Genomic DNA, 14,662 nt, shown 5'->3' with positions numbered 1-14,662 from the left:
CGATGGGCTACGTATTCACTCCCTTCTGCCAGATTGAATAGCCCTCCGATTTTTTCTAACCTAATTCTTTCCGCCAATCCTTGTGTTTCTCACGCTTCCTCCTATCAGTTGGACCCGGAGTCCAGGAGACTTTCAGTCTCAGTCCCTCCAGCTTTTGCGAAAGTCCGGACACGGTGGTTGAGCTGGTTGCGGGAAGGTGGTGACACGCGCGTGGAACACGCTCTGTGAAAGCGCACACGTCCCCCTCCCCCACGGCCGCCGCCACCGCTCTTCACTCCGTCACGCTTCTGCTTGCGCGCTGAAAGATCGGGGCGCGAGGGTTGCCAGGGCAACCGGCGGCATTGATTCACCCCCCGATCCGCGTACCCCGCGGTCGTCGCGCACCTAGCCGCCCCCCTTCCCTTTGAGTGCCCTAGCCACGTCGGTCCTTCGCCCTCGTCCTTCTCTACCCTGTATACAGCTATAACCCACGCTCGACTCCTTATGCGCCAGGAATATGCACGTATAGGTATTTGTTTTCTTGTGTGTATGCTTGCGTGTGGGTGGGTCTTGAGTGTGTGTCGATCCAAACGTCACTCGTTATATACGTGTAGGTATATACGTGTATACGTAGATATGCATTCGTCGCCGTGGAATCGAGTAGAGTGGATTGCTCGTCGCTAGGCAACTGATATACACATTGTGCCCATTGTTGCCGGTTATATGCGATGTGTCTTTGTATGTATGCACTTGTGTTACATACCTCGAACGTATACATAGATAGGTGTATGAAATTTTGACGCCGCATTTTTTTTTCTTATCCATTCTAATCGTAGCGTACATTGTGTGTATGTATGTATACGTTACATAGTTGATGTACTGGCATGCGACGATGTACACACTTAAGCGATGGAAAAAATAATGTGTTAATAAATTGAACACCGCGCGGAAACTCTTGTACTACATGCTATACACGCTGGATCCTGAACCTCTCGTTGCTCTTTGCTTTAACCTTCAACGTTGCAGGAAATTTGCAATTCCAGCTCCAAACAAGTTGGAATATCAAAACGTTGTCTCATTAATAAAAAATTTTTTTTTTAAATCTCGTCCTCGTCTTCATACGCCGGGTTACTTTCAACACTTAGTTATTATAGGTTAGATCGGCTTTTATAGAACTGAATTGGCGTTAAATTCAATACCACATTTCTAACACGCACACAAAAACGACCAGAAAATCAACGAAAAACAAAAGCATTCTTCTAGTGGTTACAATTTAACCTCTTTTCATGATACGATGCACGTGAATAAATCAATGCTATGTGTACGTTCATGTGTGTGTTTTGCCATTAGCACCAATTATGTGCATATCCTGCGTGCGTGCAGGGATGGATTTGTATGCGTATAGCTGGTGCACACGCAGCATGAGACGCTGATATTAGGAATGGTCAGTTACAGAAAGATAGGGCGAAGGCCTGAGTGTGAGGTAGCAGGGAAGAAGGGTGGGCGAGTTAGGTGGAGGTGGAATAACGCGGGAAACGGGATTCGCGCCGTAGCGATAAAGACGACGCTATATTGACGCAAGTCGCCGCGTTGCCGGGCTGCTGCTTCATGAAGTCTCGGATGACGAATAAAAAGGATAAGAAAAAGTAGATACGAAAGACGAAGACGATTTCAATATTCTATGAATGCGATATGCGATGTAATCAAGTAAACATAACCGGAAGTTTACATGCCTAGATTTGTTCGCATATTTACAAAAACTATCGGAAATAACTAGCAGATAAACAGTCAGAGAACAGTGAAAAATGACAAAGAGTAGTGTCCACAGCAGAATCTTAAAATGTGAATTCTTTAGATTCCTGGCCTTCTGATCATTTTTTTTTGAAAATCCCTTGGCCCACTTTGATTCCGTCTGTCGCACATCCTTCCACCCTCTGTTTCTTTCCTCATTTTTCTTCCCTGTCTCTTTTCATCTATTTCCTTTCATCGCTTGTGTTGACAGCCCTTGGCTTCCTTGTCGTATTTATATGTATGTAAATATATACGCACGTTTTCAAATAGTGCGTAAGTGTACATATTTATAACCTTTTAGCAGGAAAATAACCCCAGAATTTATTTTCAAACTGGGACGAAGAAGAAAAGTCGTAAAAACAAATATAGTTCCCGTAATAAACGTCGATTTTTTTTATTTCACCCCAGTGTGCAAACGAACGGACACATAAATGGAATGGACAGAATATGGCACTGATTTGAAACTTCGGTTATCGTTCTCATGATTGAAAAATATCTGGTTACGGAAATATGATAATACGTAACGATAGTGAGTCCGCCAACGAGAAAAGCTCCAAGCTTATTGTTAAATGACGTATGTATACATACATGTGTAGTACATACATGCCTCGGTAAATATTTTTTCAGTATCACTGGGTCCACATATCATACGTCGTGAGCGAATTAAAAAGAAAACAATGCCACGAATGAATTAGATTTCTACAGTAGCACTGTATCTTATCCCTACTCATGTCACAGACTGTATGGAATCGATTTCAACGAATCCTCGCAGGTCAATATCGAACAAACGCATCGCAGGATATTTCCGTTCGAAATTTTATGAGGGGCTCGATCAGAACTCGCAAGCTTCTCTGGCCGCTTCTAGCTTGCGACCAGCTTGCAGTAGTGGCGGACTGTTAAACTGCAATATCTGCGGATCTGTCCTTCGGAAATCGGTCGGATGAGGCCTGTTGGATCCGTCTCGACACCGGCTTCAAGACGAACCGGTTAATGGATTTTTGAATCAACAAGTTTCGAGATCATCTACATTGCAGACACTCAGTGTAGAAACACCACGAAAATTCCTTTCCTTTGTAATCCACACGATACCGTAGAGTCCTCTCGATGGACATTTCCCGGCTCCGTACCACAATCTGCATATTGTAGCAGTAGTGTACGCTACACAGTACGACCCTCCTCATACAGCCGAATATGGGTCGATTCTTTCGCCGCGGGTTTTCCTCCAGTATGCATGAGTACCCACGAGACAGCCACTATTGGCGGTAACGAGGAGTTTACAATACGTACACTGAATACAGAATTGCAAAAAACAAAATCGTGTAATAGTGGCAACAGTTGCAAACATCATCATCCGTGTGTCGCAAGGTTAAACTAAGTCAGCGATTCTAGTGTTCTGAATAATTTTGTACTCCCATTGTACCTCCTTCCGGATATCATATTCACGTTCCGCCATCCCTTCACCGGGTTGCCCCGGCGTCTCTCGCTAGGCAAACAACTCCTGCGTCTCATTTTCGACTTTGCGCCAAAGGTTCGAAGGAAAGACGGACCAGCGTACCGGTATCTCTGCGCAGCTTGTACGGTCGCTCGGTGTCCCCGTCGACGCTTCTCCTCACCGCCATCGTCGTCATCGTGGTTATTTTCCCGGAGCAAAGGGCAGTGGCGATGGTCGCGCATGCGCGCGCTCTGCGCATCGGGCGTTGCGCAGCGCTGGTTCGTTGACACGGCACCGCGCCGCACCGGCACTCGGGGTTACTACACGGGGAGGAAGCCCGCGCTGTGTGCCATCCGGCACCCCTTGCGCGCCGCCTCGATCATATCACTGGCGCTTTCCATTCCCGTTGCATTTCACTCCGAGATCACGAACGCGTCGCACATAAGCCAGGAGCAGCGGTACGAAGTACGAACTCCTAGTAGTCCATACATCCAGTAGTATATTACACCGTCACCTCGGCCCTTCTTCTCGTTTCACCCCGACGTAAATCGACGGCAAGCGAAATGGAAATTTAAAACAAAAATAACCACCCTATCAGTATCAGAGTTTCGTGCTTAGGTCCGAGAAAGCGATAACTTGTATTTTCTTCAGCGCGTCTGTCACTCCGTCGTTTTATTGGGAATATAAAAATTCGAATCCAAAATTCTCAGGCGCAGATCGAAATCGTGATTATATTAAGGAGTTTATTTTGAGCCAGCTTTCCATGCTTTGTTTTTCTTTTTTATCCTTCGTTTTGTTCGTATTGCTGTCGACAGTCGGTTTTATCGATTTGGCGGGAATTCAACTAACACCGCGGCTATACTCTTTGTACATGAATTATACCCGTGTACATCGTAATAATGGAGTACAGTACAATATTTCTTCGAGTGACACGGAAGTATAAAAATTGATTGGGAAAAAATACTGCAGAAAAAATAAAAGTATAACAAGTATTGCAGAAAAGTAGAATTTTAATCTTTTTCACATCAACTTGAAAAACAGAAACACAAGTCTTGCGCAATTTTGTAAATCAGATAAAGGTAACACTGTAATTGTAGTAATGGCAATAATGATAACTACAATTGATCAATTTAACGCTAAAAATTTTATCAGCATTTATTTTTTACGATATAGCACCTCAATATTAAATATATATTTATATATATGTACATATTCGAATTTATTCATAGATATGTATTATATATATAAAACATATTTATAAACAAATTCAAATGCGAGTACGTAACGAAAAAGTAAAAATGAAAGACGAGGAACTAAAAGGACGCATTGAATCGAAAAATTCCGATCTCTGAAGGTATTGCGCATTCAGTCAGCTAGAATAAATCTGAAAATGAAGAAAGTTGTTTATGAATTAAAAGAGCCGAAGTGATTCAGGTTCACAGTGGTGTCTGTATCAAACAGCTAATAATAATAAATATTTCGTCAAGTTATATACGTATAAAAGTTTAAAACAAATATCAAAAGTACTGAAAGAAGAAAATCAAAATACTTTGAATTTGGAAAAAGTCAATGTTGAATCATTTCATGTCGCTAGACTTCGTGTTTCTGCGCAAAAATATTTTACATAGATAAATATCGATATGTATTGTCGTAAAACGGGCTCCACGAGTGTTTTTTCAAATCATTTACACCACAGAAACTTGAAAACATTTTCGAAAGTTTCACTAAATAGAAATCCTCGTGATTATGAGAAAAAAGGATGAAAGTAATATGTGTTTGAGTTGGCAAAAGAATAGATTTATGTTTGAGAATGGTAATGATAATAAAAAAATTACTTGGGGTCCAAGGCTATAGTAGAAAGAACATGGGAAAACGAACGAAATAATTAGGAGGTTCTGTATCGTGGGTCTCTAACAAACCGGCCAGCCGGAAATTGTAACAAATAAACGAACTCCCGAATGTACAAACAAAGAAATAAACAAATGTCACGGATTCTGCGATCTCTCGAATCACCACTAAACAAAGTAATAAAATCGCGTGTACGGATAATATGCACACCGAATTCTGGCGTCATAGTACCTCACTCTCATCTTCCCCTCCTAGAATCAATAATCTCTCTCTGCCTCAGTCTCACCAACTCACTTTCTCTCCTTTCCTCCCACTCGCACACTCGTGGTTTGAATTAAAGCGCGTGTTAGTTGTGCGAACGTGTTTTGGTCTTCAGCGGATTGATTAGAACAGGTCGAAACGATGGTCCGTATGGTCTTGCGTCCGTACATGGAAAGAGGCTTCTCCTCGTCGCGTTTCTTTCGAAGAAAAAGAATTGAAAAAGGAGTAGGTAAAAGCCACAGTGAGATATCGATATTCTTGGTCCCCAATCCGGCGAAACGCAAAACGAAGCCGTGGCAGTATATCACGTTAAATTGTACAACAAGAATCCTGCCTGCAAGCGGCGGGAAACGCGCGGCACTGCCGACTTATTGATTCCCGTCGTCTCCTTTCTCGAGGGAAAAAAGACAGAGAAAGAGTTTCGGTGTTTACCACAAAATATTTTTTTCCATTTAATTCGCTAATCTTCAGCGGGAGAGAGAGAAAGAGAAACCCGATGTCAAAAAAGCGCATCTCTTCATCGAGTCCCTTGTCTAATTGCATCAGCCTTGAAATTTAAGGATTCATCATGGTGTTGTGATCTGTTTCAGTTGTGCGCGATCCACAGCGATATGGAATCGCTTTCGGCGCCTGACCGCGGTGTAAACGTGGACCGAGAAGATGCGAGAACATCGGAACCGGGTTCGTCTTCGTTAGGGTCGACGACAACCGAAGGCAATCCTGAAAGCGGAACGAGTTCGTCGGTACCTGAACCGAGTGAGCATCAGCAAGCAATTTCAGTTCCTGCCGATTTCCTGCCGATAAAAATGGAGATAAAGAAAATGGGGGTTGAGATATCGGACGAGAGGGCCGAGCAGTTGAAGAACGACGTGAGGAGACTGTCGCCGGAAGTTGTGAGCCTTAGGGAAAGAACCCTCGGTGAAATATCCCTGACACCAGATTCCACCTTCTACGAGGTAGCGAGCGATGCCAACGATGAAGAGATTTCAACCGAGCAAAAAGGCTCAGAATCGACACCCAGTAGTGCCGAGAAGCACCTGATCGCTGAAGAAGACCTTCGAGTCCAGCTTTCGAGGCACCAAGAAACGGAGCATGAGTCGTCGTCGTGGTGGTCCCGAAAAGTGAAGTGCGATTCGGAGGTTGTTAGTGGTGAGGAACTGGTGATGATCGCGAGAAACGATGAGAAGGCTGAGAATAGTGAATCCGGGAGTGTTGGTGAAGTCGAGTACGGTGTTGGCAGGACTGAGCAAACGCCCTCGAGTCCGAGGGCTGTGATTCAAAAACTCGTCGAGGGTGAGGAAATAGTCTTTGCTGGTGCTGACGTCGCCTGCGTCCAGCTCCAGGCCTCGTCGATGACGAATGGTCTCGACTTTATCGTAGCCTATCCGGAAGCAAGTCCCTGCAGCTCGACCGAAAGCGCTGAGGACCCCCTTAGGGACGCTGAAACCGAGACGGACTCGGATTGCAGCTCTGAGCCCGCCGCGATCTGTGCCGCGACGGAGCCCGTTGAGTCGCTTCAAACTCGCGGCGACTCGACGGACATAATCGTCGACTGCGACAGGGTTCAGTCGGACAGACCGCAGACCTTCACTGAAGATTCAGCCGAGAGTCTTGCCCTCGCCGCCGGTGCCGGGGACGAAGTTAGGTCAGATGGAAGTGATTCTGGACTCGGCGGCGAAATTGCTGGCGAACCTGGACCAGCTCCTGCCCCAGAAAGTGACTCGGAAACTTCCTTTCTTGATAGGATACCCAACGAAATACTCTCTAATAAGGACAAAGGTAGGTTTCGAGGTTTGCGGGATGGTAATAGTTCGTTGCAGCAAGCGGACATTATGTGACATAGCTTCTGCGCGGAGCGAGGAAATTTCTTTTGTTAGTCATGGTCTTATTAGCTTTCGAAAATAGTTGGTTGACACTTTTTTCGATCTTATCAGAATTGGAGTAGTCACCAAAACTTGGATCCCCTGTTATACGAAGGTAAGTTTGGAGATATTACAAGTCACAGTTTCGAGGTGGGCAGCAACTTGAGCGGTGTCCACCATTTTGCTAAAAAACAAATAACAAGTCAACTGCTAGTGAACTTCCATAAACATTGTACGACATCTAACGGCAGATTGTTTCCTCGGATCCAGCCGAACACTTATTCTGTCGTAACGTTTCGACCTCGTTTGAGGCTTTCCTCAGACTATTTCGATAAAATACCAAATTTTCAGCGATAATATCCTCAGCTAAAATTTCTTGGACGAATAAGATGTTCAAAAAAATCTTCGTTCATTACCTCTGACACTACCTAATTGGTGAAAGAAACTTCTTCTGCGCACGAGTATATGGCGCATAACGGACTTTGTTTTTCTTCGTCCAAAGCGTCCGAACAACTGGAGACCTTTGTACCGGTCAAAGGAGACGCGGAAATGATGACTGGGTCTGAGGTGCAGAGGCCCGACCTCTTGGCGATCCCGATACTCCCTGCACTTCAAAGTCCACCGAAAAGCAACCTGAAGAGGCGGTTGACGGACTGCATGGAGGGTGAACCAGACGCGAAGAGGTTGAACCCTGACGAGTCGCAGAAAAAGAAGCGGAACATCCAATTCGACGCGGTGACGGTTTACTATTTCCCGAGGGCGCAGGGTTTCACCTGCGTGCCGTCACAGGTTAGGATTAATGTTCTATTACTCTGTTCGGTGAGTTACAATACCCGCGAATGATGTCTTTGTCAGGGAGGAAGCACGCTTGGCATGAGCGCGGCCCACACTCATGCTGAGAGGTTTTCGCTGACGGAACACGCGGCCGAACAGCGGCGGATTCACCGTGCCAGGTTAGCTCAGTTGCGCTCAGAACGGGCTGCGAACAACGTTGTTGAAGCTGCTTCGAGCTCCGAAGATCCCAGTGACGACACCGACGAGGAACCCAGTGACACTGAGGAACTCGACATTGACAGCTACTACTTTCTCCTCCCTGTTCCCACCTGGCAGAGACGGGCCCTTCTCAGAGCTGCTGGGGTGCAAAAAATCGACACTGTCGAAAAAGACGAGTGTCGTGACATTCGGGCCAGTAGGAAACACTGCGGCTGTGGGTGCAAAGGCTATTGTGACCCTGAAAGCTGCCCTTGCAGCAGGGCTCACGTTAAATGTCAGGTAAGTGAATTGAGATTATTATACTTCATCGTCAAAATATCCGCAAACCATCCTTAACCGGACCGGAAATGATGTGGAACCAATTGAAACCCTTTTCAAGTTACCAAAGCTCAATCGGTAGCACTTGAAGCCCATCAAACCGATCGTGACCTCACTCGGAGAGTGATCTCAAACTTTTGATACTACTTCAAAATCACTTCGAGATCATCGGCGATGGCATTGGAATTATCAGATCTTGTTCAAACATAACTTGAATACCTCAACAGGTGCCCAAAATCTGCGAGCAATGTTTAAGACGTGTAAGATACAACTTCGAATCTGACTGTAACAAAAACCGGTTGATAATTGACTGCAGCTCGAATCAATTTACAGGACCCTGAAGTGACTTTGTTAAAAAAAAGATTAATCACCCTCAGGTGGATCGTGCTGGTTTTCCTTGTGGCTGTTCGCGCGACGGCTGCGCGAACAGTTCGGGCAGGATAGAGTTCAACCCAGTAAGAGTTCGGACGCACTTTATTCACACACTGATGCGTTTGGAACTGGAAAAGAAGCACCGAGACGAGGACTGCACTGACCTTCATGACCTTGATGCGCAGCGGGGTTTGCCAGTCGGCATGGATGGCGTCGAAGGTTCCTGCGCGGTGAATGGAGGAGGGTTCACGACCTTGCACTACACGAACCCTCCACAGGAAGCCGGCTCCTGTCAGCAGCCCGAGATACCGGGGACCAGGGAAGACAGTCTGGACTTGTACGCCATTCGGGATGACTGTTACCAGACATGCAGTGAGGATACCGTTGATAGTGGAGCTCAAGGTCAGCCGCAGCATCACCACCACCACCACCATCATCATCACCAGAGAAAGCTTCTTCATCCAACCGAGTTTGTGGGTCCACCGTTCCAGCAGTTTTCCAACGGCGGAGACGCGGCTCATTCTGTTCAACAGTTCCAGCAGAACACCTACCAGGACTACCAGTCCTACCAAACGCTCCCGTCTACTTCCAGGGGACAGTTTCATCATCAATTTCAATCCGTCAGTCACACGCCTCAAGCGTTTTCTCACTATGGCGGCTACGTCACGGATCCCATGGTGATCATCAATACAATCTATCAGTGTTTCCTGCTGTTGTCGAGGGGACAGCCAATGTTCAGTAACTTTGCAAACCACTTATGAAAGAGTCTTTTGATGTCTTGCAAATTTTGATTTTTGAAGTTCAGTGACGCATCGAAGATCCAGTGTACCTGAACCCCAAATACGGTCATTATGCTCAACCCTTCGACCAGTTTGGAACGCGTCACTTTACAAAGCAGCTAGATTTCGCGTCTAATCAGGGCGAATGTTATTTTCCAGGGTGCCGGTAACGTGGTGACATCGATGTCGGTTGCTTGTCACCAGCAGGCGCCATCTAATTACGAAACAAACTACGTCCAGCAGGACGAGGGCCCGCCGTCGCATTATACGAACCTGAACTCTGTTCAGCAGCCAACAATGAGCTCAGTCCACCATCAGCACCACCATCAGCATCACCAGCAGCTCGGGAAACTTGAACCTTTCTCGGAACTGCTGGCGGGTCGTTATTCGTACTACGGCGAAGTGGAGTCGACAAGTCACCAGATCTCGTACCCGACGGTGCAGCAGCCTGACAAAGCAAATTCAGAGGATGACAAATCGCTCCAGCATCAGCGGCCTGAAACCAGCCAGCCGCAAATGACAGAACAGCAAAACAGCGGCGAGGATTGCAGTGACGAGAACTTTGGTGAAATTATAAAAAAATCCATGGTTGAAACTGTCTCAGCGTAAGGTCATGGAAACTGCTGGATGATACAAAGGATCTTAGATATTTTTATAGGTCGCGTCGCTTCGGAAACTTCGGCGTCTGTCATGAGCAAACGGCCCGACATGGATTTTCTGGTATCTGGTGACAAAAAGTTTCGGAACAAACAAAATTGGCGTTACAAAAATAGGATTTCCAAAGTCATACTTAAGATCCTTGATCCTGCACGAATTTTAATGATCATAGATGTCAGGTAAACGATTGCAATTTTCAATCCCTGATACTGTTTTCTAGATGTAGACATCTACTCATTTGATAAATCAATCATCGTTGAAGTTTTCTGTAATTCTCTGCAGACGATACGATATTTCGGTATTAATTTATGTTGTTACCTTTGTTCTTTGGTATTGCATATTTTCGGCTTGGATATCGCAGTTTCATTATAGTTCCTGTTGATCGGGTTTTTCAACGTTCTTTCGTCTGGGAGAATTACGGTAACATTTTGAAGTGAATTAATGTTGTAATTACCACATCATGGTATAAAATGATGAATACACTCATGCGGTTGTTACATGGCACAAATGAGAAAAATTATATTCTTCATCCGTTAGCTTGTTCTTTTTTTTCCGTTCGTTCGGTGAGTAGGGAATGCAACAAAAAAAATTTAAATAAAGGTTTGTATAATAAAGACGGTAGCAACAATTACACGTATATAATATGTATTATATAAACGATCAGAAGGGCAGGCTGCAGTTTCAGCAGACCAACTAAACATACGACTTAGGATCAGCATATTATAGATATATACATACGTAACACGTGTATATAGATGCATATATACATATATTATATAGTTTGAAGTTTATTGAATTCGAATTAATATTGTACTTGCATACATAAAATACCTACTTGTGGCAAAAGGTCGATCACGTATTCAGACACTCGTTGCATGATCATGAAAATCTGTAAGACCGATAATCCGTTGCGCGTTTCGAAAATATTGGTCCATGTTTTTTGACCGGAAAACATATTTGCTCCTCAACATTAACGAGTAGGATCTCCACGATTTTTTTCAAGAACAAAAATTGGATCATAGGAAGATTATTCTTGCTTTTTTTTTTTTTTTTTTTTTAAGTGACGCAGAATCATGGACACAGATAGTGACAAATTATATTACATACATTCTATACCAATCTGTACAATTCTAAATACGAAGCTGCGTATATTAGTAGTGATAATAATAATGAAAATGAAAATTACTACGTGTTGTAATGGAAAACTAAAGAAAGGCAGAAAGCGACAAGGATCCAGAAAAAGTTAGTCATGGAGTGACGCAGCTTTATTCTTTATTTGTACAATGTGACAATCGTTGAATGCTTTTTTTTTTTTAAGTACTCATAAAATATGCCGCTGACGAATTTGGTCTCGAGAGGACGCTGTATACAGTCTGTACTAACCGAGTGAATTCTCACTTATTTTGACTATTACCTACGCTTTCGTATTACTAACGCGAAAGAGCTACTGATAGCGCCATTCTACATGCAATCTCAATCAGGAACAGAACCAAAAATTTTTCGTTTCATGCGAGAATAACGGTAGGAAATGTATACGTGCACTTTCTGACATTAATTTTTCGTAAATAAAGACTTTTTTCAGATATTCTTATTTGGTATTGCATTTAGAATGGCTTTATCAGTAGCTTTTTTGCTTTAGTGATGCATAAGCGTATGTAATAGTCAAAATAAGTGATATTTTACTTGGTCCGTAAAGATTGACTAGAACATCCTCTTAACATTGTGAATAAAACAAAGAAACAAGATTGGTTTGTATTTTCTTCTTTGCAGCCAATGTTTGTTCTTTTTTATGGCCGTAATTTTTTGTCGCATACACAATCCGCTGTGATACCGACAGTTCGTGAGGAAATGATCATTGAAAAAATTTTAAAAACACTTTATTTCCGGAAACATTCTTGTTTTTTTTTTTTTTTTTTTTTTTTTTTTAGTTCGTATTCTTTTTTCTCAAATATTTGAGTAATAGATACTTATACGATAGAGATATATATCTACAGTACATACAGAAAACAAAATAGGGAGAGAGTGAAATCGCCGAAAACTCGACTACGAATCAATTTTGACTTGGCAAGAGTAAAAATATAATTAGAATTGAATAATAATGATGATAACAATAACAATAATAATGTTAGTTATTCAAATTATATAATATACATTATACGTAATATTAATAGAATTAAAAACGAACAATAATAATTATAATAGTAATAATGTTACTAACTTTATACGATTCAATGTATTTACATTCAAACATACTGCACCCAATCACATTGTAAACGCATAAGTTGTTATTATAAATGCAGTGATTGTCACTCGTAGAAAAAAACTCCCATCCCCTAAGCAAGTAAATACTGCAGATACTAAAATACTAATACTTAGTGCTAAACTTTGCTGATTCGCTTAGCAAGATATTAACAATAATTTGCTCTGGTTCTATACAATAAATCATAAGGATAATGATAAAAATAATAATGAAAATAATAATATTATGATAATAATCGTAATAATGATGATGATGATAATAATAATCGTACTAACAACAGTAATAACAACAAAAATAATATTAATAGTAATTATAATCTTAATGTATACAAGTAGTTGTAGCAGTATAAACGATATCGTACGGATCTTATAGTGTAATTTTAGAAATGAATAGTATACATATACATATATTAAGGTGGTCCTTAATTGGGGCTCGGAAATTTTTTTTTGGGACGCCTTCCAAATCTGTTCCGAATCATTAAAAAAAATTTATGTAGTCTTAATACTCTACGTCAACTGAAACACGTGCCACTAAGCGCTGGAAGTTTTAAATCTAAAATACATGTAGTTTTTATAACCAGTTATTTCGTTTTGTATGACTTTGGTATAAATTAAGGGACCGATTTGAAACTTGGCAGAGTTGTTGGTTATAATGATAGGAACAGACCTTGAAAATTTGAAAATTTTATCATAATTTTATAATGTATTTCTTTTTTTATATAAGCATAATGGAATCACTTTTATTAGGCTTATATATAAGGGAACAATAATTGTAAAATTTTCAAATTTTTAATGTTCAGGTATATGTATTGTACAGTTAAAACTTTTGGAGCTTAAGAGGCACGACTTCCAGTTGACATAGAGGATTAAAACTTTACACCGATTTTTTTAAATGATTTGGAACAGATCTGGGGACCCCCCCCCAATGAAAATTTTTCCGACCCCTAAATAAAAGGACCACCCTGATACATATGTATAAATGAATAATGGTTACAGACAAAACAATCTCTACTATCGTGTCGACGAAATAATTCGGAATATAAGAATATAATTTTAGTTATATTATATTATATAATATTGATGAATACAATTATTACATATGAAATATATATATGTATGCATATGCATATAGCGTAACAATTATATTGAGATAATTATGAAATTGAAGTTATAAGAATACTGGTATGAGTGCGAAGATTACTGGAATTCATGATTTATTATAATAATTATTATTATTATTGTCATTATTATTGTTATAAATAAATATTAATAAATTGAGGCGGTGCTATATATAATCCAAATATGTACATACGTATGTATATGTATATCGCTCGATATATATGCGGAGTTGAAAATTTGTCCCATGCGAATTGATAAATGAAGAGGTGGTATACATTACATAGGTATATGTATGCGTATAAACATACGTATATACATATATATATAGGTATATGTATATTATTTTCTTTTACCTCTGTTACATTAAAAGATGCAAGAATTTAAATTTGAAATAATCACGTCTGGTGTAGAACTAAAACGAAAAAACCCGAGTATGTGGAAATCGAGAAAAGTAAAGGTATTATAATAATGTTAGTAACAAGCAGCCTATAGTCAAGCAATCAACAGTCGATGACGTTTACAATGTTGACGAAACGTACAATTGTTAGTCTCTTCTGCAACATTCAATTAATTATGTGTTTAGGTTGGTGTTAGGTCTGCGTATGTAGTTCTCGCGGTTTTTTTTTTTTTTAATGTCGCGTGTTTGTACCTTGGAATTTCTTTTTAATCTGTTATGAATAATAAGTGTGTGTGTATATATATATATTATATATGCCGTAATAATCAGCTAAAAAATCACAAATTCTCAGAAAATGTTGACACTTGTGTTACCGTTTTGTCCAATTTTTGGGAATTCGATACAAGCATTTTTGGGCTCATAATTACTGCTGATAATTACGGCAGCGGTAAAAAAAACGATTAAAAATCCCGAAAAACCAATGCTTTTCTTATGGGAAAAAGTAAGGCTTCCTAGGCGTGGGTAAATATGGAGGGAAAAATTTTTAAAAATTCGGACATTTTTTTAAAATTATTTCGTACCAATTTGGAGGGTA

At 41.3% G+C, this 14,662-nt stretch overlaps 1 protein-coding gene across 1 annotated transcript; it reads left to right on the top strand.

Annotated features, from left to right (window-relative positions):
* The first annotated feature begins 3,570 nt into the window (after window positions 1-3,570).
* Window positions 3,571-10,498, top strand: LOC124183103. Its single transcript, XM_046571131.1, has 6 exons — window positions 3,571-3,667; window positions 5,902-7,090; window positions 7,676-7,962; window positions 8,029-8,445; window positions 8,862-9,533; window positions 9,795-10,498. Exons 2-6 carry the CDS (start codon window positions 5,923-5,925, stop codon window positions 10,242-10,244), a joined length of 2,994 nt encoding a protein of 997 aa, XP_046427087.1. The 5' UTR covers window positions 3,571-3,667; window positions 5,902-5,922; the 3' UTR covers window positions 10,245-10,498.
* Window positions 10,499-14,662: the final 4,164 nt, after the last annotated feature.

This window comes from Neodiprion fabricii, chromosome 5 (genome assembly GCF_021155785.1).
Source record: "Neodiprion fabricii isolate iyNeoFabr1 chromosome 5, iyNeoFabr1.1, whole genome shotgun sequence".
NCBI classification, from domain to species: Eukaryota; Metazoa; Arthropoda; class Insecta; order Hymenoptera; family Diprionidae; genus Neodiprion; species Neodiprion fabricii.
This window is presented reverse-complemented; position numbering and strand designations above follow the sequence as displayed.